Source organism: Rhinichthys klamathensis, unplaced genomic scaffold (genome assembly GCF_029890125.1).
Source record: "Rhinichthys klamathensis goyatoka isolate OS25496 unplaced genomic scaffold, OSU_Roscu_1.1 h1tg000789l_1, whole genome shotgun sequence".
NCBI lineage: Eukaryota > Metazoa > Chordata > Actinopteri > Cypriniformes > Leuciscidae > Rhinichthys > Rhinichthys klamathensis.
The window spans coordinates 296873-323950 of record NW_026607185.1 but is presented as its reverse complement, the minus strand read 5'-3'; the positions used below and the strand labels follow the sequence as shown (position 1 = coordinate 323950).

Here is a 27078-nt window from a genome sequence, read left to right as displayed (position 1 = left end):
CCAGGCGCAGGTCCTCCATCTGATCTGAATACGGCCCGGATCCGGCTGACTACATCATGCGTTGTGGGCGTGTCTAGGTGCAGGTCCTCCATCTGGTCTGGATACGGCCCGGATCCGGCTGACTACATCATGCGTTGTGGTCGTGTCTATGCGCAGGTCCTCCATCTTGTCTGGATACGGCCCGGATCCGGCTGACTACATCATGTGTTGTGGTCGTGTCCAGGCGCAGGTCCTCCATCTGATCTGAATACTGCCCGGATCCGGCTGACTACATCATGTGTTGTGGGCGTGTCTAGGTGCAGGTCCTCCATCTGGTCTGGATACGGCCCGGATCCGGCTGACTACATCATGTGTTGTGGTCGTGTCTAGGTGCAGGTCCTCCATCTGGTCTGGATACGGCCCTGATCCGGCTGACTACATCATGTGTTGTGGTCGTGTCCAGGCGCAGGTCCTCCATCTGATCTGAATACGGCCCGGATCCGGCTGACTACATCATGTGTTGTGGTCGTGTCTAGGTGCAGGTCCTCCATCTGATCTGGATACGGCCCTGATCCGGCTGACTACATCATATGTTGTGGTCGTGTCTAGGTGCAGGTCCTCCATCTGGTCTGGATACGGCCCGGATCCGGCTGACTACATCATGCGTTGTGGTCGTGTCTAGGCGCAGGTCCTCCATCTGGTCTGGATACGGCCCGGATCCGGCTGACTACATCATGCGTTATGGTCGTGTCCAGGCACAGTTCCTCCATCTGGTCTGGATACGGCCCGGATCCGGCTGACTACATCATGCGTTGTGGTCGTGTCTAGGTGCAGGTCCATCATCTGGTCTGGATACGGCCCGGATCCGGCTGACTACATCATGAGTTGTGGTCGTGTCTAGGTGCAGGTCCTCCATCTGGTCTGGATACGGCCCGGATCCGGCTGACTACATCATGCGTTGTGGTCGTGTCTATGCGCAGGTCCTCCATCTGATCTGGATACGGCCCGGATCCTGCTGACTACATCATGCGTTGTGGTCGTGTCTAGGTGCAGGTCCATCATCTGGTCTGGATACGGCCCGGATCCGGCTGACTACATCATGAGTTGTGGTCGTGTCTAGGTGCAGGTCCTCCATCTGGTCTGGATACGGCCCGGATCCGGCTGACTACATCATGCGTTGTGGTCGTGTCTATGCGCAGGTCCTCCATCTGATCTGGATACGGCCCGGATCCGGCTGACTACATCATGCGTTGTGGTCGTGTCTAGGCGCAGGTCCATCATCTGGTCTGGATACGGCCCAGATCCGGCTGACTACATCATGAGTTGTGGTCGTGTCTTGGTGCAGGTCCTCCATCTGGTCTGGATACGGCCCTGATCCGGCCGACTACATCATGCGTCGTGGTGGTGTCTAGGCGCAGGTCCTCCATCTGGTCTGGATACGGCCCTGATCCGGCTGACTACATCATGCGTTGTGGTCGTGTCTAGGTGCAGGTCCTCCATCTGGTCTGGATACGGCCCGGATCCGGCCGACTACATCATGCGTCGTGGTCGTGTCTAGGCGCAGGTCCTCCATCTGGGCTGGATACGGCCCGGATCCGGCTGACTACATCATGCGTCGTGGTCGTGTCTAGGTGCAGGTCCTCCATCTGGTCTGGATACGGCCCTGATCCGGCTGACTACATCATGCGTTGTGGTCGTGTCCAGGCGCAGGTCCTCCATCTGAACTGGATACGGCCCGGATCCGGCTGACTACATCATGCGTTGTGGTCGTGTCTAGGCGCAGGTCCTCCATCTGGTCTGGATACGGCCCGGATCCGGCTGACTACATCATGCGTTGTGGTCGTGTCTAGGTGCAGGTCCTCCATCTGGTCTGGATACGGCCCTGATCCGGCTGACTACATCATGTGTTGTGGTCGTGTCTAGGCGCAGGTCCTCCATCTGATCTGGATACGGCCCGGATCCGGCTGACTACATCATGAGTTGTGGTCGTGTCTAAGTGCAGGTCCATCATCTGGTCTGGATACGGCCCGGATCCGGCTGACTACATCATGAGTTGTGGTCGTGTCTAAGTGCAGGTCCTCCATCTGGTCTGGATACGGCCCGGATCCGGCTGACTACATCATGCGTTGTGGTCGTGTCTAGGTGCAGGTCCATCATCTGGTCTGGATACGGCCCGGATCCGGCTGACTACATCATGCGTTGTGGTCGTGTCTAGGCGCAGGTCCTCCATCTGGTCTGGATACGGCCCGGATCCGGCTGACTACATCATGAGTTGTGGTCGTGTCTAGGTGCAGGTCCATCATCTGGTCTGGATACGGCCCGGATCCGGCTGACTACATCATGCGTTGTGGTCGTGTCTAGGCGCAGGTCCTCCATCTGGTCTGGATACGGCCCGGATCCGGCTGACTACATCATGAGTTGTGGTCGTGTCTAGGTGCAGTTCCTCCATCTGATCTGTGCACAGTTTGTCTTTCGACTGGTCCAAGACAAGCCAATTGTCTTTCTTTGGAACGAGGAAGTAGCGTCTGTAAAAGCCTGAATCGCTGCTGAAACTTTTTCTACTGCGCTCTGTGACACACACTTTTATGTAAACTGACATAAAACACACATTTTTGGTAACATTTGGGTGATTGGGACAGCAGATCTTATCATGGATTTGGTCTAAGCATATTTATTACACAAGTTAGTTCATTCGTTGATATAATTTCATAAGCAAGATTGAGTTTTTTTTCTGAGTGTATTTATCCATAATTTAGTACAACACGTGTAATTGAGGCAAAAGAAGTCCAAAAGTCATTGAAAAGTGTAAACAAGTAAAAAGGAAAAATCAGGTTCAAACTTCATTAATAAATTGTGTAATATGACCCAAAACCTTTTTTTTTTGGGTAACATTTAGAGGAAAAGTTGAGTGACCCCTTCCCCAATAAACAGATTGACATAGTGTATTACTGCAAAAAAATAAAAAAATAAAAAAAATCAGTAAAAATTGTTTAGCTGTGATGATGTTTCTATTTTCATTATTAGGTTGTTTTATTTGAGCCTAATCCAGCTGTGGTTAATTAGGGGTTGCACAAATGAAAAGGTTGGGAAACACCAATTTAGAGCATGCAGAGCTTATATCTCTATCGCAAGGTTAATCATTTTCTTAATTAGCTAAGCCTTTAAGCACCATCCCAATCACACAATACCATGCTGTCCCATGCACCCAAACACGTGTCCAGCAAAGGTTTGTGTAAATTAGTAGTGATGACAATTTTATGACCTTGCTAGCAAAAGTTTATGTCATTTTTCTCACTTCATGCATTTCAGGCTCAACTTCTTGTTTGATGCCCCGCCCACATAGATGATGTCACACCAATGAGGGCATCCAATTTTGATGATGTGGTCTCCCAGATATAGGGCTCAGCTAAAGAGTTTTTATGTTCACATGAGAAATAAACTAGTTTTAACTCTCCCATTTGAACTTATGTCCCTATAACCCATAATTCACCCCAACTGTAAATGATTCAACAGTGTTTTTATTAACAGCATGTATTTTGAAGCAGTAAAGATAACAACTTGTTTGGTTAAATGCATACAAAGCTCAACATTATATATAATAACAGTTAATTCATATGCAAACTGTCATGCTAGTAGGAAGCCAGAGAACTTGGGTTTCTGACGGTTTGAGTCTGAAGTGGATGTTGGTCAACAAAAAAGACAATAAAGAAATAATTCACAACTTATTCAGAGAAATAACGATAATAATGAGACATGAAGCTTTATTTCCAACCATTTATACTGTCGCTCAGAGTTTTTGCATGGTAAACCTTGGATTTTAATATAATATAGTGCATTATGAACTTGTACGTATTGTAATATTTAATGTATATTCAAATCAATTATATTCTGTATATCAGTGACACACCCATCTTAACAATTTCTATATAACGCTTTATCTTGTCCTAGGCCAGGGGTCTCAAACTCAAATTAACTGGGGGCCGCTAGAGGTAGAGTCTGGGTCAGGCTGGGCCGCATCAAGTATTCCACAAAAAAATAGTATTCAAGTATTCCAAAAAAGGAGCACAACTGATCCAATCTTCTCAATATTTATTAACGTTTCTTCTGAACAGTTCCTCTGAATTTGAACATTCCTTTCTGTACATGATTGGTTCTTTATGAGCTGTCCTTCTGACAGTTGAAGTTCATTTTACAAACTTTCTTTGTCTATAACACATATTTGTGATATTTATATTTGCTTATGTCCTTTTTATTTTCTTTATACAACACATTAATGATATTGAATGTTTTTTTTTGGAAGGCACATTTCCTTTTATTATACTTAGAAAAACAATTATTGCTTTTGAAATACAAATATTTGCAGTCATGTCTGCCCGTCTTATTGAATTCTTTGTATAGTGTCTCAAATTACTGACTGCACAAATCAAAGCAAACCTTCTTATGAACCTGTTGGACACATATTACAAGCTCAAAGTGATTATTCTCACATTGTTTTAGAGCAGGGTCTCTCTCCAACACGTCGCTCGCGAGCTACCAGTAGCTCGTGGCCTGATTGGTGGTAGCTCGCCAAGGGGCCGTTCACATATCGCGCTCACATATTTTGCGCGCTCAAGTTCGTAATTTCAAATGTAGGCGCGCGGCAAGCGCGCTCATAATTGAAGCGACGCGCTCATTTTTTCCAGGCGCAGTAAGCTGTCACGAGACTATCTATGGTAGCTCATAAGGGATACATTTTTTTTTTTTTTTCGCGGCACACGCAACGACGGGCCGCACTAACATTAAACTTTAATGTCAAGTAGGGGGCCACAAAATATCACCCCGCGGGCCGCAAATGGCCCGCGGGCCGCGAGTTTGAGACCCCTGTCCTAGGCTAAAAGACCATAAACATTACAGATAACGTTCAAATTATCAGTAAACATATACATACATCTTAAAAGTAAGTCATGTTTCGACTGATACGATTTTAGGTCAGTGTTTTGGCTTTAAGTGTAACTCCGGTGAATTTAGTTTTAATGAATCACTTTTTTAGTCTTAGTTTAATTTTATGAAATAAACAGCTTGTAAACATACTTAATCACTAGATTTTTTTATATAACCCGTTAAACATGAAAGTAGGCCTGCTATGCAGTCATGTAAGATATTTCTAAACCTTTTTGGCATAAAACAGAGTCAAGAACCTCATTGGACCTTTTTATCTAAGAGTGTTTGGCTTTGTTTAACAAAAATGTGTCTTATTAACCTTCAGAAATAGTGTTTTTGTAATGTGGATGTTGCATTCCTGTTGTGGATGAACGGGTTTTTTGTGCAATGGTGAAACCAGGGCAAAGGTTTTAATGATCTCATGCCATGTCAATATCATTATCTGGATCGGATCTTGTGGAATTATGCAGTATCTCCTTTATATCAGTTTGTCATCGGTCCACATGGTGAACGGCCCATCAGACGGGCATGGTCTATGTGGAAAGTTTGGACATTTTACATGACCGCATATGACTAATTATATGTTAAAAAAGAGAAGAGATGAACACAGATTTAAAAATATTAGCGGAGATGATCTGGTCTTCGGACGGCTGAGGAATTCCTCTCAAACTTGTGAGAAAATCCGGATTCCTGCAGGACTTATTGAGAATTACAGTTAATAAAATACTGACCTGTTGTCCTACTTTTATACCAGTAAAGCTGAGATCTTGAAAAAAACTTTACATAATTTACAGCAGTCAAACTATTAATTTTAAAAATATTCCAGCTGCTAAGAAAAATTCATAAAATATATAATAAATGAAAAAGAACAATTTAAATGTAATTTTTTATACATTTACAAAATACATTTTTATTTATTTATTTTTATAAATAGGCTACAGTATATTAGCCTATATATAGTTATTCATTTACATTTATTTTATTATAATTTATTCCCTTTACAAATTCATAAAAAAATATTGCTGACACCATACAATAAGGTTTAGTTAGTTAACTAATATGATAATTAACAGCACTTCTAAAGCATTTATTAATATTGAATGATAATTTGAACATTTACTAATACATTATTAAAATCCAAAGTTGTATTTGTCAATCTTAGTTAATGCACTGTGAAATAACCTGAACAGACAATGAACAGCTGTATTTTTTCAATAACTACCGTTAACAAAGATTAACAACCTATTTATAGTAATTTATTTATAATGTAGCTATTTGATTATAATTTGTTCCACTTACAAATTAATAGAAAAAAGAGAATAACCGATTTTTTTTTTAAATAACCGAGTCAAAAATAAATAACTTGTTAAAAAAACGGACGAATTTGTGAATCGATTCCTTTAAATTAACAGTCCGGACAAATCGGTTCACAAAAAATGAGTCGTTTTTTGATTATATAAAGCTAAAACCTGCCTTGAAAACTCTGAGCGTGATGAAAACGTATCATATGAATGTTAATTTTCTTTTGTTGATTTGTTTGTAGAAGAAGTAACACCCAAGATCGTCCCTGGCAATTCATTTCAACGAATCGATTCATTTATTTGACATGCGTAGGCTGTCCATTAATCAAAAAGAGTTCTGAAACTGAAAACTAAGCAAGGTTTTTGGAAAACACCTGGGTAACTGTAGTTCACTCGGCATGTCTCTCCTGTTATCCGCGTATCAGTATTTAGCATCATTTATGTTCGTTATAAAGTGATGATAAAAGAACCAAGTCTTATTTGAAAATAATGACGAGCTTGTGAAGTGATGAAACGGTGCTCGTGGCCGTGACAGCACGAGCTCTGATTGGCTGGAGAGGAGAAACTCCTCGCCGGTGGGGTGAGCGGTTTAGCGGTATAAATACGCGAACCGATTCTGTTAGAAATTCGGTTGTACGGAGACGCTGGTGTGAAGTTAAAGAAAAAGAAAGCGAACATCAGATGAACATCAGCCAATCCGTGCATTCCCTTTAGGGTGGTGTCAAACTCTCCGACCAATCACAGCGCGCTATTCCTCCGCTCGCGACAGCACTACGCATCACCGTCAACAGCAGCGGTTCCAAGCCAGTGTGTGTCCAGGATATTCTCTGCGTTCTGCTAATACGATCTTGCACGTGCGTTGAATTCACACACACACACCCTTTACATCAGTCTGGTAAGTTTGGCTGTTTTTTCCTGGGAAAATGTTTTTTTTGTGTGGCGTCATGACCTAGTTTAGCTCGCCTGTTCTGGTTCTGCTGCTGCATCGCAGTTGCATTGAATGTTAGACTAACGGAAGTGTGTGTTTTGTGTTTATGACAGTGATCATCTTCATCATGCCTGATATGGATATTAAAACGGCAGTCTGGCGTCCAGAGCAGTCAGTGGAGGACGTGTTTGATACCACATATAAAGAGAAAGAAGGGCCTAAACCTCCCGTCGTCATAGTTTGGAGAAATGTGGTTCTGATGACTTTATTGCACACTGCAGCTCTATATGGGCTTCTGCTGGTACCATCTGCATCTGTGTTCACACTCTTCTGGAGTAAGTATTCACATCAACACACTAGATGTTTTATCTCAAATCAACATTCTGTCATTATTAAACTCACACGTCACGGAAAGAGATATTTAGCACAATGTTCCCGCTGCTCTTTTCCAAACAATTTCTAATTAAGTCATGTGTTATTTGAATGCATCTTAAATCTTATTCTTATGTGAGAAAATGACAGATTATATGCAAAGTAACATCTTCTTTTAAAGCTGTGAAACTTTAGTGCGGGTTATAAAGTTTAAGGGAACTTTAGTACATTTTATGCACCGACTGTAAAAACTGCCACTTCTAGTCACGTTTTTTCCAACTGGTTTACTTGCATGGTTTTTATTTTCACGAATGAATGATTCCTTAAATCACGTGTCTTGTTGAGGACAGTGGTGCACGATATACATCAACTACACACACTCCTTTTTGCTTGACAAAAGCTTATTTTTAGAAGCGTTTATTGCGAATTGACACTGAAAACACTGGCGGGAAACGATCTGTTCATGTGTAAATAGACACAGTGCTGAGTTTTTCTCTGAAACACGCAGTGCATATTTATTTTAATTGCACTAAGCCATAGGGGTGTGCGATATATATCGTCTATGATAACATTGTGATGGTTGTTTTAATGATGTGTGATCTGGCATTATGGAGTATGTAGGTTAGACTAGTGCGCTTGAGCATTTACAGCGTGATTTACTCGACTAAAATGCATTTATAATGCCCTCAATATTCAAGATAAGAAGCAAAAATACCTCTTTATGTCCTTTATATTTATATCATTTAATATAGTTAATCAATATCACATGAAGAGTGACGATTTCATCCAAATATCAGCATGATTACACGTGTGATTTTGATCTAGAGCAACAGTTCAATAAACAAGAAGTTAAAATTAAGTGACTTACATTTTAGACACAATATTGCCTGTTTTTACTCTATTTCGACTGTGAAAATAGTTCCAAACAAAGCAACAGGACTGTTTTGCGTCTCTGAGCAACACATTAGTTTCAATACTGAATGAACAAATTGGTTGGATGAATCATTCAATGACTCACTCATTAAGAGTCAAATGTTGAGTGAATCGGTTGAATAAATCATTCAATGACTCACTCATTAAGAGTCAAATGTTGAATGAATCGGTTGAATTCAATAACTCACTCATTAAGAGTCAAATGTTGAATGCATCGGTTGAATTCAATGACTCACTCATTAAGAGTCAAATGTTGAATGCATCGGTTGAATCCAATAACTCACTCATTAAGAGTCAAATGTTGAATGCATCGGTTGAATTCAATGACTCACTCATTAAGACAGTCAAATGTTGAATGAATCGGTTTAAGGAATCATTCAATGATTCACTCATTAAGACAGTCAAATGTTGAATGAATCGGTTGAATTCAATGACTCAATCATTAAGACAGTCAAATGTTGAATGCATCGGTTGAATTCAATAACTCACTCATTAAGAGTCAAATGTTGAATGAATCGGTTGAATTCAATGACTCAATCATTAAGACAGTCAAATGTTGAATGCATCGGTTGAATTCAATAACTCACTCATTAAGAGTCAAATGTTGAATGCATCGGTTGAATTCAATGACTCAATCATTAAGACAGTCAAATGTTGAATGAATCGGTTGAATTCAATGACTCACTCATTAAGAGTCAAATGTTGAATGCATCGGTTGAATTCAATGACTCACTCATTAAGACAGTCAAATGTTGAATGAATCGGTTTAAGGAATCATTCAATGATTCACTCATTAAGACAGTCAAATGTTGAATGAATCGGTTTAAGGAATCATTCAATGATTCACTCATTAAGACAGTCAAATGTTGAATGAATCGGTTTAAGGAATCATTCAATGACTCACTCATTAAGACGAATGTTGAATGAATCGGTTGAAACTTAATGACTGGCTCATTGACAGTGACGTGCTGCCACCTACTGGCGGTTTTAATTTCACATTTAAAGTATCTTTTCATATTTTAAATAATTTCTAAATATCATTATTCAACGTTTTACATTTAAAAAAAGCCAAACATAATTTATGCATTTGTAACCGCAGGTTAAATGCGTTGATGATCTGCATTAAAACAGTGTGTAAATGCATCTAAATGCCACTTCAGATGCAGATTCTGTGTTTCCTCTGCATTGCAAAGATTAATAACACACTCGAAAAAACACAAAGATTAATAACACGCTCGAAAAAATATCGTCTAATTATCGTTTTGGAGAAAATCCCCGAAAATATCCAGATGTCAATATCACACACTCCTAGATGAGTTTTTCACGCATATTTGCTCAAAAATACAATGATTTACGAGATGCATGAAGTCCAGGTGTGTCATTGAAACTGACGTGTGTAAAAGTCTGACATGTGCATTAAAAATTAAACATTAGTTTTGTGCCTCTGAGTAGCTGCATTAATTTTTCAGGTTATTTGCAGAAGAATATAATGGCTTGTTTGTTTGTTTCCCGCAGCGTTCGGGTGTTTCGTGGTCAGCGCTCTGGGAATCACCGCCGGCGCTCACAGGTTGTGGAGCCACAGGTCGTATAAAGCGTCTTTACCTCTCCGGATCTTCCTGGCCTTCGCCAACTCCATGGCTTTCCAGGTGAGACACTGAAAATGAAGCCTGAAGCGTCTCAGACATCAATCTGTCATGACTGCATGCATTAGTATAGAGCCGAGAGACTGTCATAACACACACACATTCACTCTGACTGTTCTCCATTTGTTAGAATAATAATACAGTAGTCAACATTTGAAGTGGATCAAAAAAAGGTTAGACGAGACAAGAACGGGTATTGTTTAAAATGCACGTATAACTTTGATGAAAGGTTTTGATCCACTTTAAATGTTGACTACTGTATTATTCTAACATATGGAAAACAGTGATGCAAACTCTGAAATGGGATCAAACATGATTAACACCAACATATAAAGGTTATTATTTGTGTTAGATTTGAAGCAAGTCGTATTAAAGATGATTTCTGTGCCTCGTTTAATCTGCTCTCTCCGCTGTAGAACGACATCTACGAATGGTCACGTGATCATCGCGTTCACCACAAATACTCTGAGACGGACGCCGACCCTCACAACGCCGTGCGCGGGTTCTTCTTCTCTCACATCGGCTGGCTTCTGGTCCGTAAACACCCCGACGTCATCGAGAAGGGACGCAAGCTGGAGATCAGCGACCTGAAGGCCGATAAGGTCGTCATGTTTCAGAGGAGGCAAGTCTGGAATCAAAGCCGCCACTAAATGAACTGTCTTTGGTCACTTAAAGGTGCAGTGTGTAATTTTTAGCGGCATCTAGTGGAGAGGTTGTGAATTGCACCCAATAGAAGTTACGGTGGTGACAGGAAGTGATGTCGTCGTCTGAGACCGCAGAGAGTAGCCAGTTAAGCAACGAGGCTTCTTTACAAACATTTAGTAAAACAATATATTATTGTTACTTGTTCATCATTGTGTCAGTGTTTTATTCGCTGACTTTAGCAGCTTCTTTGCATGAAGAACAACATTAGTGACGAAACTCGTTTGTCCGTTCAGGGCCACCGTAGAAACATGTCGATGTAAAGGGAACCGCGGTGTGTGTAGATAACGCCTCATTCTAAGCTAATAAAAGCATAACGGTTCATTATGTAAGCTCTTTATACACCACTGAAAACAGTGTATATGATATTGCAGATCCTCCTAAATATCCCACAATGCACCTTTAACTAAGTTTGATTGTGATTCTCAGGTACTACAAGCCGTCTGTGCTGCTGATGTGCTTCTTCCTCCCGATGTTTGTGCCCTGGTTCCTGTGGGGCGAGTCGCTGTGGGTGGCGTACTTCGTGCCGACCGTCCTCAGATACACACTTGTGTTGAACTCCACCTGGCTGGTCAACAGCGCCGCACACATGTGGGGGAACCGGCCCTACGACAGCACCATCAACCCCCGGGAGAACAGATTCGTCACCTTCAGTGCCATCGGTACGTCTCACACACACCGGCGTTCACACGGGCAGAGTTCGTTCGAAAACGAGATGATGCATCTCAAGGGGTTTATCCTAATAATAAACACATTTGAACCAGTTGAGCTTAAACTCTGACAATCGATGGGAGTTCAGACATGAAAAAAATTGTCAATTAGATTCTACTTCCGGGCGCTAAACTTATCTTTCGGATATTTCAGCACATTTAACCTCCAGTTCAACTTCTCCAGGGTTTCCGCGGGGTCTAAAAAAGTCTAAAATTTCAAAATCACAATTTAAGGCCTTAAAAAGTCTTAAATTTGCTGAAGTATTGTGTTCTAGGTCTTAAATCATTTTAAACAGGTCTTAATTTTCCTACGTCCTCCCGCAGCGCTTTGGAATGTTTTTGTTTTTTATTGCGTGGTGTTGTAGTTCCTTATTTCGCTAGTCCAAATATAATTCACTTTAATTAAGACTACAAAATAGACCAACATGCAACAGCCAATCAGCTTTGTGCATCCATCTAAGCTGTCTTCAGTACTGTTCAGTTTGAATAAATTATTTTACTTTGCAAGTAATTTTGAGACTCTGCGTTTCCTTTGTACGTTTTTTTTTTTATGTCGTGATATAGGTCTTAAATTTAATTCATAATGGTCTTAAAAAGGTCTTAAAAAGTCTTAAATTTGACTTTGTGAAACCTGCAGAAACCCTGTTCTCAGTGATGTAATACAAAACAAACTATGATGCACTGGTTAAAATGTTTGTACATCATGGTAAGTGTTTGATTCACTATTTTCATTTTTACTGACTTTATTTTATAAATCGTTGCGTTTAATAAAATAAGATGCTAAGGAGAATCACATCTGACAATACTGAGAATTAAAAAAACAAAAGCTATAATAAAATGTTGATCATAATGATAATTGTGAAAGAAAATGTGCCTAATTGTCATGAAAATCTATCATGGATTTACATCTAATATAATTTCTTATATATATGATACTATAAATAAGAAACTAAAACTGTTAGTATGTGGTGTTAAATGTCTAAATGAGTGAGTCATTGAATCATTTATTTGATTTGTTTAAACGGCTGATTCATTCAGGAATGCAGTAAATTACTCTCTTTATGAATGAGTCATTGAATCATTGGTTCACCCGATTGATTCGCTCAAAACTGATTCATTCAGAAATGAAACCCTGCTGTGTGTTGCTCTGGGACGCACAACACTTCTGCTCTGGATTTATTGGTAATATTTTAATTAAAAAATATGTAATAAAAAAAAAAGCAGACAATATCGTGTCTAAAATATAACACTATATTAACTTATCTATTGAACTGTTGTATAAAATCAATATCACATTTGCACTCATATTCGTAACACAAACAGCACTCGTGTGATATTGCGCTCGTTAGTCATGTGATATTGCTTGACTTTATCATATCATATAGGTCTATATATGAGACAAAAACTCATACATGGGCATTTTGCCCTGATATCTTGAATTTAAGAGCCATTTTCTATAGGCTCCATCACGCAGAGCTTCATGTTCATCACCAATCAACTCATTTAATATTAAAAATCACTCATGATTCATCAGTCATGAACGCTTTAGATCTGAATGTGCAGAACTGTGAATGTTTCATGTGATATTGCTCAACTATATCATGATATAAATATGAGACAACTCGTTATGGGGCATTTTAAATAAAAAATGATTTTCTAAATAAGAAATTTTCTTAAAAACTGCCAGTATGTGGCGTTAAAGGTCTAAATGAGGGAGTCGTTCATTCATTCGATTAGTTCAAACGGCTGATTAATTCAGAAATTAATTAAAATGGCTCTTTTTATGAATGAGTCATTGAATCATTGCTTCACCCGATTGATTCGCTCAAAACTGATTCATTCAGACGCACAACACTCCCGCTCTGGATTTATAGGTCATATTTTCATTGGGGAAAAAGTGTCTAAAATATAACACAATATTATCTCATCTATTGAACTGTTGTATAAAAAGAATCAATATCACATTTGCATGTGTGTTATTTGGAACATAAACGGCACTCGTGTGATATTGCTCAACTGTATCATGATATAAACGTGAGACACAAACTCACACAGGAGCATTTTTGCATTAGAAAGTCTCATTCGGTCTCGTTTGAATTATTTTTTTAAAACTGTTTATGTGGCGTTAACGGTCTAAATGAGTGAGTCGTTCATGCGTTCGTTCAAACGGCTGATTCATTCATTCAGCTCTCTTTATGAATGAGTCATTGAATCATTGGTTCACCCGATTGATTCGCTCAAAACAGATTCATTCTGACGCACAACACTCCCGCTCTGGATTTATAGGAAATATTTTCGTTGGGGTAAAAGTGTTTAAAATATAACACGATATTAACTTATAGTTTTATACAACAGTTGAATAGATATCATGATATAAACGTGAGACACAAACTCACACGGGGCATTTTTGCATTAGAAAGTCTCATTCGGTCTCGTTTGAAATTTTCTAAAAAAAAACTGTTTATGTGGTGTTAACGGTCTAAATGAGTGAGTCGTTCATGCGTTCGTTCAAACGGCTGATTCATTCATTCAGCTCTCTTTATGAATGAGTCATTGAATCATTGGTTCACCCGATTGATTCGCTCAAAACAGATTCATTCTGACGCACAACACTTCCGCTCTGGATTTATAGGTAATATTTTCATTGGGGAAAAGGTGTTTAAAATATAACACAATATTAACTTATAATTTTATACAACAGTTGAATAGATATCATGATATAAATATGAGACACAAACTCATTATGGGGCATTTTTAATAAAAAATGATTTTCTAAATAAGAAATTTTCAAAAAAACTGTTTATGTGGCGTTAACGGTCTAAATGAGTGAGTCGTTCATTCATTCGTTCGTTGAAACGGCTGATTCATTCATTCAGCTCTCTTTATGAATGAGTCATTGAATCATTGGTTCACCCGATTGATTCGCTCAAAACAGATTCATTCAGACGCACAACACTTCCGCTCTGGATTTATAGGTAATATTTTCATTGGGGAAAAGGTGTTTAAAATATAACACGATATTAACTTGTAGTTTTATACAACAGTTGAATAGATATCATGATATAAACGTGAGACACAAACTCACACGGGGCATTTTTGCATTAGAAAGTCTCATTCGGTCTCGTTTGCATGGTGGAAAACCCCGTTCGGCCGCTCTTAGACTGCATGTTAATGATTAATTCCCTTTTGCATGATCTGATCTCCTGCTTTCATTCCTCAGGCGAAGGCTTCCACAATTACCACCACACGTTCCCCTTCGACTACGCCACCAGCGAGTACGGCTGGAAGCTCAACCTGACCACATGCTTCATCGACCTCATGTGTTTCCTCGGCCTGGCGAGCGACCCGAAGCGCGTGTCCCGGGACGCGGTGAACGCTCGAGTCGTGCGGACCGGCGACGGGAGTCACAGGAGCGGCTAACGTTCAATCCCACCATCCCTCAATCCCAACGAACTGCCAGCCGGAAAACAGGAGGACAATCGGTCCTTCCAGTGACGGGGAGTTTCGACGACAGTGTTGACGCTTCTGCTTTGAGTTCAGATGCCATGTTCTTTAGCCCAGTCTAGCCTGTGAAGCTTTCACGCGGGGATCCGAGCTGTTTGTGTAGCGCTTATTCCGATTTAGTTTCCGGCTTGTCGATGTTTTTGACACCCCAGTCTGAGCTTCAGTAGCTGACGTGCCAGTTTTACTCTCAACAACGACCCCGTCACACAGGCATCTCACCAAACCTAGCTGTGCAATTTGGGAGAAATTAAATCTATTTAATATTTAACAACAGCTGCACCTTAACGAATCAAGCGATCGTATTTAATAGTTTAATATTGCCAAACTGTTTTGTTGCCATACTTGCACAAATTGTCCATGTTTTGGAGAACTGTTTGAATCTGTATTAATGATGCTTGATTTCGAAGTGTTTGACCTCAGCACAGATATGCGGAACGATATGTTCCTAAGTCTTTTTTTGTTTTGTTGTTTTTTCGGATGGATCGAGATCAACTTTTACTCGCTGCGAGTGGCGTTTAGTGTAATTTCGTGTTAAGACATCGACGGAGAGGCTGCGTGACAATGATTGAGCGTGTTGACTCTTGTACTGTAAAATGTATAGTTTGGTTTTGTATTGTAATTAACTGCAACATCATCCAGATTTGTTCCTACATTAACGTTGTCATCTTCTAAAGTACATCTGGGACGTTAATGTAAGCATGCTGTATTAATGCAGAACTCTTTTCTATTGCATATTGATACAGACGGAAGCATCTTACAGTAATGATAATAATAATAATACAGGCTCTGCTGGTATTGGTGTCCAGATTGCCAAAAGCGTTTGTTGCATGCGTGCCGAACCGTGATGTTTTCACCTGTACGTTTAATCAAACATAATGTATTTTCAGAGATTTTTCAATGCTATTTTTCCATGTTCCGATTTCCTTTGACAAGTTGCACGTAGTTAAATAGTTTGGCAACCTTTAAAACGATTTGGATTGTAATTCCTTCCAGACTTTACAGTGACTGAAGACGCCACTGTTCCTCTCACTGGACAGATCGCCTTATTTTCACTCGGACTCTTGTGACTCGAGAGGCCGGAAAGCGGTCGTGATATTTCTCATGCTGTTCGGAAGAAGCCGTTGGCTCTTAAAACTAATACGATGTTCTTGTTTGTGATAACAGCCTGTAATAGTGAATAGACTCTTGTTTCTTAATCTATTACTGGAAATAAAGTCTCAAGCAAAGAGCTTCTCAACTTTCTGACATGTGCACTTCATTTCCTAATGTTTGTGTGTGTTTGGGACATTCTTTAGCAGAGTTATAACAATGAAAAAAGGAATGTAAATAAACTGGATGGAAATATAGGAGCAAAGTTCATAGTCATTAATTTATGAATCAGCTTTAAAAAACGTATCTGTCCTTCTTTGACATGATGATGATATTACAGTGTATTATTATTTTCACAGGCCATAATTAGTCCTGCATGTCTGAGCACGTCTGCAGGGATTCATTCACTAGAAAGTAGTGTCTGTAAGTGCATACATGCTGTTAAAACTTTCTTAGTTAACATAGTCACTGCAAAAACATATTCATTCTATACAGAATCATAACTAATACATATATTACGTTTGTTTATTTAAATGATGTAAGCAACAGAAGGCTATTATAAAGATAAAGGCTGCTATTAATGCCATTACTAAATATAAACTCTTTCATTAATGTCTTTTGGCGTTATGTCAATATCCACATTTGATAAAACACACAGTTAGTGTGTTATTCCCGGTCATTGCGGTGCTGCGTCACAACGTTCACAGCATCCCGGCAATTTTAACAGCAGATCAACGTCAGCCAATCAGCATCGCCGTGTGACTCCGGCGGACCAATCAGCGAGCTGTTCTCGAATGTTCAGTGCAGCGCTGAAATGAGACATGATGTTGATGAACGGCTCAATTTGCGGTTTCAAACCGGTCACATTCTTTCAGACTCTCACGCCGTGTGTGTGTGTGTGTGTGTGTGTGTGTGTGTGAAACAACCCGTTAAACCCACCGGAAACACTCGTAATCAACTTCTGATGTGTTTACCGAGTCCTCTATGAGCGATAGTGCAGTTTATCCCTCAGAAAAGAAGATGCGTCATACAAACAAAATAAAATTGGTTTAATAATTTGGTCTAAAATAGTCTAGTAATAATTTATTGATTACTAAGACGCACTGGTTCATGATAAAATATTTGTAAAATGTCAGTATCGATTACTGACTTTTATTATTATTGTATGTTGTTTAATGTGTTTATATTTTATGCTGCATGGCTTCTTTTTATGTCCAATGTTTTACTGTACAGCACTTTCAAATGTGCTATAGAAATACATTTGGACTCGACTTGATTATGCATGTTTAATAGAGTATATTTGGGTTTTAAATAAAGACTATTAAACATGTTTTAGGTGATGTAATGAATTGGAAAATGTTTCTTTCTCGCCATCTACAGGATAAAACCAGAATACTAAGAAGTGCAAATGCAGAAAATGACTTGATTTCAACCCTGATCTCAACAGAGATCGTCTTTAGAGCCCAATGATTTATGTGTGGAATTATAAGTTGAATTTAATAGGATTAAATATGCCTTTCCTACACCAGCTCAAGCGTTCATAGTTGATCTCAACTCTAAAACGACTGAACATTATTCTGAAGAATGCTGATATTGTTTTCATTAATCTTTAATGGCCCGTTATTGGTTTTACAGGACATTATGAAGAAAACAGAGACACCGGTCATCTATGAAAGTTCTGTATTTTATTTTACTTCAAGTGTTTTCAAGCTTCATTAACGACCTCAGAATGAATCAGTTTCAGACAGAACATTGACATTTTCAGCAGAACAAACAGATGATCTAGTTTATCAGATTAACTGTTTAGTTGCATTCAGTTATTGTAGAGATTGTCAAGAACACGTCCACGTCAAAAACCAGGAGAAATTATAAATACATATATAAATTATAAGATTATTTTTAGGACTATTAATATTCAATTTCAATGCATTTCTCATTCGCAAATAAACAAAAGTATTTATACATCATATGCATGTTGCACACCATTTAAACTGAATTAAAAAATGTGTTTTTTGGGGGGAATTACAAAAAAACGCAAAAGTAAAAAATGATGAGAATTTGCTGTTTTACTGTCAAAACAAAAACCGGCTTGATTTTCTTCTTTGATTTTGACCCGGACGTGTTTCTGACATGTTTCCATCTCTAAGTCTCCAGATCCGAGCAGAACTCATTCCCATCCGGAGAAGCTTCAGGAGTGTTTGGAGGAGAAACAGCAGTGCAGATCAAGCGTCAAGTGCAATATAAAACACCCTCCTTCACACAAAAGAAAATCATCCCACAATTCATCAATCGGTCAATAACCACCCATAACATCCACTGACAGTGACTAAACTACAGACAGCATCAGATCTTTGATCATAAACCCAGCGTACAGAAGGAACCTGTGCTCGAGTCGTTCGGGTCGTGTTCCTACAGTCTCACACTGAATCCAAAGCCACAATGATTCACACAAATGTATTAAGATCATCCACATTAAGTCAATTTGAACACATTTTACGCACAATAACGCGTTCTCAAACTGCAACAATTTGGCCAAATTCGATCTGCTCGTGTATTAAGGCTTATTCTTAAACTGTCGCATTAACAGTTTCTGCACATTCTTGGGTCTAGCATTGAATTCAGTGCAACAATTTACACTGATGCGTTCAATTCACACACACATAATACGCAATAATGGTTTTCTGAACAGTCGTTCTGCTTGTGTTGGATGAATAAGAAGGAAAGCAAACACCAAACGCACGAGAAGAACTCCAGTCGTGAAGTGGTGGGATGTTAATGCTGGACTGGTTCTGAGATCAGTGCGCGAGAGAGAGAGAGAGAGAGAGAGAGAGAGAGAGAGAGAGAGAGAGAGAGAGAGAGAGAGAGAGAGAGAGAGAGAGAGAGAGAGAGAGAGAGAGAGAGAGAGAGAGAGAGAGAGAGAGAGCGAGAGAGAGAGAGCGAGAGAGAGAGTCACACGGCCAGCTTGTTGCCGATGGTCATGAGCACCTTGAGGACGGGCATGAACGCAGAGATCTCGCTGAAGTTGCTGCTGCTCACGACCTGCGTGTGAACCTCCAGACCCTGCAGATAGTTGCGTTCGCCGACACAACGGCTGATCTCGTGCAGGCCGCCGAGGATGCTGGGAGAAAGCTGACGGGGCGACACAAAACACCAGGTTTATATTGAAACCTTAGAGACTCAACCAGGGGTCGTACACACACACTAATATGACATTCAAGGACTTTTCAAGCACTACTTTTTGATTTTCAAGGACTAAATCAGAGATCTCACTTATCAAACAATATCTTTATTATCTTTCAAATTCTAAAAAAGGTAAATGGATCAACAAAAATAAGCTAATAAAACAAAATGGTAGAAGTAAAGAGCAGCGGATGCAGTGACTGCGGTAACTTTAACCATTGAAAGGATATTATGACAAAGATATCGCTTTCCTTATTCAAACTGATTTTTTCTTCCATGAATATACGATTGACTTGAAGAATGAAAGATGTATCATATACTTGGATATTTATGAGCAATATCACACTCATAGCCATGCGAAATGCCTCTCTCTCTATATATATATGTCAGACGGACTGCAGCTTTGATTTTGTGTGAAAAGATTGTTTATTGACTAAATTTAACACTAATTTCACACATGTGACCCTGGATGACAAAACCAGTCACATGGGTCAACTTTATTTAAATTTAGATTTATACATCGTATGAAAGCTGAATAAATCAGCTTTCCATTGATGTATGGTTTGTTATGATAGGACAATATTTGGCCGAGATACGACTATTGAAGATCTGGAATCTGAGGGTGCAAAAAAATCGAAACATTGAGAAAATCTCCTTTAAAGTTGTGCATGTGTTTGTGCTTTTGCTGCACTCACTCACTAAAATTATTTTTTAAATATATTTGCGGTAGGAAATGTACTAAATATCTTCATGGAACATGATCTTTACTTAATATCCTCATTATTTTTGGCATAAAGGAAAAATCAATAATTTTGACGCATACAGTGTGTTGTTGTCTATCGCCACAGAAACACCCGTGCGACTCAAGACCAGGGTCACATGTGCTGTCTTTCAATAAAGTACCTTTTCATAAATATGATTATTTTCAGGATAAGGAGAAACGTCCTGAACTCACCGCTTGATCCCGCAGTTTGTCGTACAGACTCTCCAGCCGCTTGGAGGCGTCGTCAAGCTTGCGCTTCGTTTGCTGGAAGGAAAGTTAATTTAAGAAACTTATTAAAGCAGCTTATTGTGGTTAAAAATCCTCCAACGTGTACAGGAAGAGACTTAAACAGGATTTATGTGATTATTATGGTCTTTATATATTCTATATATGATACTTTTGAGAATGTAATACATTTTTCATCTTCTTTTTTTTAAATAATTATGTTTATTGAATTTTCTTAAAATACAAATATAACAAGACCATTTTTTCACCTTCATAAATCAATAATTTGGATATTAATTCTGTATACAAGACATAATAATAAGATCTTATGTACAACTTTTTTAAAAAGGCTGTGTGTTTGTACCATCTACACTACCGCTCAAAGGTTTGGAGTAATTAAGATCTAAGATTAAGATTTCCTAATGTTTTTTACAGGAGTCTCTTCTGCTGCACTAAAGCTGCGTTTATTTGATCAAAAATATGAATATGTGAATGTGAATGTGTGAATGTGAATATATAGTAAAGTGTCATTTATTCCTGTGATCAAAGCATCATTACTCCAGTCTTCAGTGTCACATGATCCTTCAGAAATCACTCTAATATGATGATTTATGATTATATGATAAACATTTCTGATTATCATCAATGTTGAAAACAGTTGTGCTGCAATGTCATGATAAAAGATTACTAAAGATTGTATCGGCCAAATACTTAGTTTCTAGGTGGACAGGTTATAAACATGAGCACTGATTCCAGAAGGTTGCATAAAGCCAGCCAATCAGATTAGAGTTATGCTGTGTGTGTGTGTGTGTGTGTGTGTGTGTGTGTGTGTGTGTGTGTGTGTGTTACCGGGTCTGCGGCGGCCAGCTGACAGCGCTGAACTAAACTACTGAAGGTGGTCTTGATGATCATGTGTTCGGGGGGGATTTCCTTCTGTCCCACTCGCACCGCCGGAAGCTGCTGTAAAGACTAGAACACACACCAAACATCAGGCACTCGCATCACACTAGGGCTGGCAAACAAAAATGTCAAATATTCGTCAAATTAAATAAAAAAAACTGCACAATCGAATGCAAAAACCCTGCATTAAAAGTTTTTTTTTAATGATGTAATTGACGCGTTTAAAATTATTTTTTTTAACAATTTATTAAGTGAATAAATGGATTATAAGTGCAGCGTAAATATAATTTAGTATAAAAAATATCCTACAAATACAAAATATTAAATAAAAAACATTATCAAAAACTAAAATATAGTAAATTTATTTCATTGACAAAAATAAAATAAAAAATTCGCTCATTTGTCACAGACACGCAAAGAGCACCAGAGGGTTAAAAAAATAAAAATAATTTTTTTTACACATTCGAATGCAAAAAACGTACATTTTCGATTTGTTGGTGTGTCAAGAGGCGCGAGACATGATGATGACGTGACTGACGCGGTGTGTTTTAGTTAGCTTATCCAGGTTACAGATGCGGCGCCATTGTTCATTTGAAAAAATGGCGGGAAATGGTTTATTTAAGAATAATTGTTTCAAAAGTTAATGCCCTTTAAAAAGTGAATGTCATTTCATTTCAATAAAAGTCAAGTCACCTTCAGTTATATAGCACTTTTAACCATGTAGATTGTTTCAAAGCAGCTTTACAGAGATAAACATACAATTTAAGGAACCTGTGATTAACGCTGACGGCGTTCACATCCACATTCAGAATCGAGTCTATAGTTATGTGCTTTTGAAAATATGTGCGCAGGTTTGTAATTCCATACAACCCATGCCTAAACAAACTACTTGTCTTGCCTATAAAAAGATGCGATGCTTGATTTGTTTATGTATTGCGCCCTCTTGTGGGCATAGGAGACAATACTTTTTGCCTTTAGAATTAGAATATAATTCGAATTTAGCTAATATTTAAGAACGAAATTCGAATTTATATTTTCAGCCATTTTGACAGCCTTAGATCACACCAGCACATCTGATCCGACTCCAACACGATGACCTCTGACCTGTATGTTCGGCTCCTGAGGGGCTCCGGGCGGCACCTGGACTCGGTCCTGTTGCACAGGATTCTCCGTTGGGAAGCCCATCACCGGCGCTGTAATCGGAGCAGGAGGAGTGTAGTTCTCTGGCAGCTGTACAACACACACACACACACACACACACACACACACACTCTATAAACCATAGACTGTAAAAAAATATGGGCGTGGCGTCACCCGTAGTGTTTCTGAAGAGCGTTTTTGAAGTCCAAAGTGGGCGGAGCCGCTGTCGCCATCTTGGCCGCGCGTCACTCCCGGATAAACAACAATGTGCAGCGAGGCGGATTAGCTGAGGTGACGTGACGCTAACACACAGCAGACAAACGGCTAGTAGTGACATCAGCGGCAATCCACCTGTCACTCAAGTGGCCACGCCCTTAATTATGCACAACTTTAAGGCTTAATATAATTTAAACGGATGAGTTATAAAAAAATTCACCGTCCTCACAGTCGTCATGAAGGGCCACATTAGCGATATAGACCAAAACCAGTTTTAACACCAGACTGTAAACATGTGTTTTTCTGCTGTAAAGTTGGGCATTTTAACATGCGGGTCTATGGGACTGAGTCTCTTCTGCAGCCGCCTCTAGTGGCCTGTGGAGGAACTGCAGGTTAACTCACTCAGTGTCGGATTCAAGAGAGAAGGTTGCCGCTTGGTTGGGACTCCTCATACTGTTTCCCATTAAATACATTATAATCGGTATTAACATCATTATGCAAATAAATACCTTTTTCTTGCGTTGTCCTGAGCGTACAGCTGGAGGGTCGTTCCACCCGTCGCGAGCCGCTGACAAGAGAAGACTCACAGTCACCAAAACATGCATGTAAATAATAATGCATGCATCAATAAAGCAGCAGCAAAACTCATCTGGACACTAAAGTCACACTAATAAATGTGTGAACGACTCGTTTATAGTACGGGAAGACCCACACACACACTTCATCAAGACAAACATTTGACAGAGTTTGTCAGGTTTGAAGCGCTAAATCAACAGAAACTTGATCTGATATTCACTCACATTTCTAAGTGTCGATTCTTTCTCTGCCTGATTTAAACTACAGTCTGATTCAACAAGGATGCATTAAATTGCAGCAAAGCTGTTTTCAACACTGATAATAATCATAAATGTGTCTTGAGCATCAGATCCTCATATTAGAGTGATTTCTGAAGGATCATGTGACACTGAAGACTGGAAATTCAGCTTTGATCACAGGAATAAATTACACTTTACTATATATTCACATAGAAAACAGCTTTTAAATTATACTATTTCAAAATATTTTCTGTACTGTTGATCAAATAAATGCAGCTTTGGTGAATAAAAACATTTAAAATCTTACAGATCCCGAACTTTGAACAGTATTATTACCTCTCCTTCCTCTTAATCTGTCAGTTTATATCATCATATAATGCAAAACTCACACAGCAAACTTGCAAACAGCCGTCAGAAGCCACACACAGATTATTACCCATGAGCCTCTGGGAGATCACACAGGAAGCTCAACACGACCGGCGTGCTATTATTCTGACAAACAACTCCTAATCAGTCAGCATTAAATATTAGAAGAGCCGATTCGAGGATGGCCTGTTGCTGTCCCTATGAAGCACTGGAACACACACACAATGCTCTGTTCTGAAGCTTATGAACACACACACACACACACACACACATACACACACACACACACACTCTCTCTGTTCTGAAGCTTATAAACAAACATAATGTCTCTGTTCTGAAGCTTATAAACACACACACACACACACACAACTATCTCTGTTCTGAAGCTTATATAACACACACACACACACACACACACACACACCTTCCTCTTCTGTCTGGTAAGTCAGCCATGGGAAATATCCTGGAAATCAAACAGCAGGAACAGTATTTCAGAGACACTACAGAGGAGTTTTCAACTCCCAATTCTGTGATTCTGTCATCATTTATTCTCCCCAAACCTCTGCAACTCTCTTCCTAAAACAAAAGGAGATCAGCTGGTGCCTTTTATATTATCATCATTGAACATGATAGTGAGTAAATTATTTATTTTTGGGTCTTCCTGAAGAAACTTCTTTCAAATACATGAAGACATCTGAATCCATCCACACTTTCGACGGGTTCGGCGTGTAAGGATGCGTTCCTGCGGTTAAAACGTGAGACGCAGATCTAGAGACGCATTTTTAAAAGAGATTTTAACTTGAGTAGCGCGTTTTAGAAAGCCGGGTAACACACGATACTCTGCTAAACTATTTAACTGCCCCCTTCCACACAATTAAAGTTACTTTCACGGCTATATTAACATTAGGCTTCCATTGCGTTTTCTTTCCAAATTATTACTGGACGGAAGAAAAGTGAAAATGTTAGTATTTTATTTAAAGTGGAAATAAAAAATGGTCTTGTCATGGAGATGTGTGTAATAAAATGGTATAAATAAATATATTTATCTATCTATCCATCCATCTCTAGGCCTTTATTAACCCCCCGGAGCCTGTGGAGCATATTATGATGGATAGATGCACTTTTATCATGGATAAACCCTTTTATGATGGACAGATGCACTTTTATCATGGATAGATGCACTTTTATGATGGACAGATGCACTTTTATCATGGATAGATGCACTTTTATCATGGATAAACCCTTTTATGATGGACAGATGCACTTTTATCATGGATAAACCCTTTTATGATGGACAGATGCACTTTTATCATGGATAAACCCTTTTATGATGGACAGATGCACTTTTATCATGGACATATGCACTTTTATGATGGAGAGATGCACTTTTATCATGGATAGATGCACTTTTATCATGGATAGATGCACTTTTATGATGGATAGATGCACTTTTATCATGGACAAATGCAGTTTTATGATGGATAGATGCACTTTTATGATGGATAGATGCACTTTTATGATGGATAGATGCACTTTTATCATGGATAGATGCCCTTTTATCATGGATAGATGCACTTTTATGATGGACAGATGCACTTTTATGATGGACAGATGCACTTTTATGATGGACAGATGCACTTTTATGATGGATAGATGCACTTTTATCATGGATAAACACTTTTATGATGGATAGATGCACTTTTATGATAGATAGATGCCCTTTTATCATGGATAGATGCACTTTTATCATGGATAAACCCTTTTATCATGGATAGATGCACTTTTATGATGGACAGATGCACTTTTATGATGGACAGATGCACTTTTATGATGGACAGATGCACTTTTATGATGGATAGATGCACTTTTATCATGGATAGATGCACTTTTATCATGGATAAACCCTTTTATGATGGATAGATGCACTTTTATGATGGATAGATGCACTTTTATGATGGATAGATGCACTTTTATCATGGATAGATGCACTTTTATCATGGATAGATGCACTTTTATCATGGATAAACCCTTTTATGATGGATAGATGCACTTTTATCATGGATAGATGCACTTTTATGATGGATAGATGCACTTTTATCATGGATAAACCCTTTTATGATGGATAGATGCACTTTTATGATGGACAGATGCACTTTTATGATGGACAGATGCACTTTTATGATGGACAGATGCACTTTTATGATGGACAGATGCACTTTTATGATGGACATATGCACTTTTATGATGGATAGATGCACTTTTATGATGGACAGATGCACTTTTATGATGGACAGATGCACTTTTATCATGGACATATGCACTTTTATGATGGACAGATGCACTTTTATCATGGATAGATGCACTTTTATCATGTATAGATGCACTTTTATTATGGATAGATGCACTTTTATCATGGATAGATGCACTTTTATCATGGATAGATGCACTTTTATCATGGATAGATGCACTTTTATCATGGATAGATGCACTTTTATCATGGATAGATGCACTTTTATCATGGATAGATGCACTTTTATCATGGATAGATGCACTTTTAACATGGATAGATGGACTTTGATGGACTTTAAAAAATATCCTGCCATTCACTGCCATTATAAAGCTTGAAAGAGCAGGACATTTTTTTGACATTGTATTCGTCTGAAAGAAGAATGTCATATACACCTAGGATGACTTGAGGGAGAGTAAATCATGGGCTAATTTTAATTTTTGGGTGAACTATCCCTTTAATCATTCCAAACTGTAGATGGGTTCAGCATGTACCTGTAGGTGGAGGTGGGAGGTTGGTGCCGGTGAAGCTCTTGGCTCCTGGAGCGCCGGGTCCGCCCTGAGGATAACCGGCTCCGAGAGGCGTATACACACCGCTGGCAGGTGTTTGTGTGTGTGGAGGCCCCTGTGTGTGTGGAGGCCCCTGTGTGTGTGGAGCGCCTGGGAAGAAGGGCATCGGGCCGCCTGGCAGAGAGGTGGGTGATGTAAACCCTGGAGCGGGTGGAGGAGACATCAGGGGTCCCGATGGAGACATCAGGGGTCCCGGCGGAGACGCGGGCGGCACTGAAGGACCCGCCAGGCTGGAGGAGGGCATCGACGGGCCTGACATGAAGCCCACAGGGCCACCGAGAGACCCGGACTGAGGGAACGGCTGAGACTGAGGGAAACCTGGAAGAGGAAACATTTACTAGAGTGTTTCTGGGGTCGATGTGTATAAGCGAGCATTACTTTGCAAAGACAACTATAAATTTGTTTTTAGAAGTTGGTCATTTTAAACTTGATAGTTTTGAAAGTTTGCTAAGATGGGGAGGTGTACAACAATGGCATGTTAATAGTAAATGACAAAAACAACCAAGAAAACAGCTCCGATCTTGTCATTTCAGTCA

The 27078-nt window shown here is 39.4% G+C and overlaps 2 protein-coding genes across 2 annotated transcripts in view; one reads left to right on the top strand and one right to left on the bottom strand.

The window, feature by feature from the left end:
• The first annotated feature begins 6822 nt into the window (after positions 1 to 6822).
• scd (stearoyl-CoA desaturase (delta-9-desaturase)) lies at positions 6823 to 15179 on the top strand. The gene is made up of 6 exons (XM_056243397.1): positions 6823 to 7095; positions 7242 to 7463; positions 9949 to 10079; positions 10493 to 10698; positions 11208 to 11440; positions 14709 to 15179. The coding sequence occupies exons 2-6, from the start codon at positions 7256 to 7258 to the stop codon at positions 14906 to 14908; spliced, it is 978 nt and encodes a 325-aa protein (XP_056099372.1). The 5' UTR covers positions 6823 to 7095; positions 7242 to 7255; the 3' UTR covers positions 14909 to 15179.
• Positions 15180 to 18738: 3559 nt separating this feature from the next.
• The window catches only part of sec31b (SEC31 homolog B, COPII coat complex component), a 33556-nt gene continuing 25216 nt past the window's right edge, over positions 18739 to 27078 (bottom strand). The window contains exons 21-27 of the mRNA XM_056243392.1: positions 26468 to 26860; positions 23015 to 23073; positions 22254 to 22379; positions 21099 to 21218; positions 20217 to 20288; positions 19031 to 19210; positions 18739 to 18932 (exon numbers count right to left, since the gene is read on the bottom strand). Coding sequence (XP_056099367.1) covers positions 19031 to 19210; positions 20217 to 20288; positions 21099 to 21218; positions 22254 to 22379; positions 23015 to 23073; positions 26468 to 26860 — 950 coding nt within the window. The 3' untranslated portion in view covers positions 18739 to 18932. The remainder of the gene's footprint in view (positions 18933 to 19030; positions 19211 to 20216; positions 20289 to 21098; positions 21219 to 22253; positions 22380 to 23014; positions 23074 to 26467; positions 26861 to 27078) is intronic.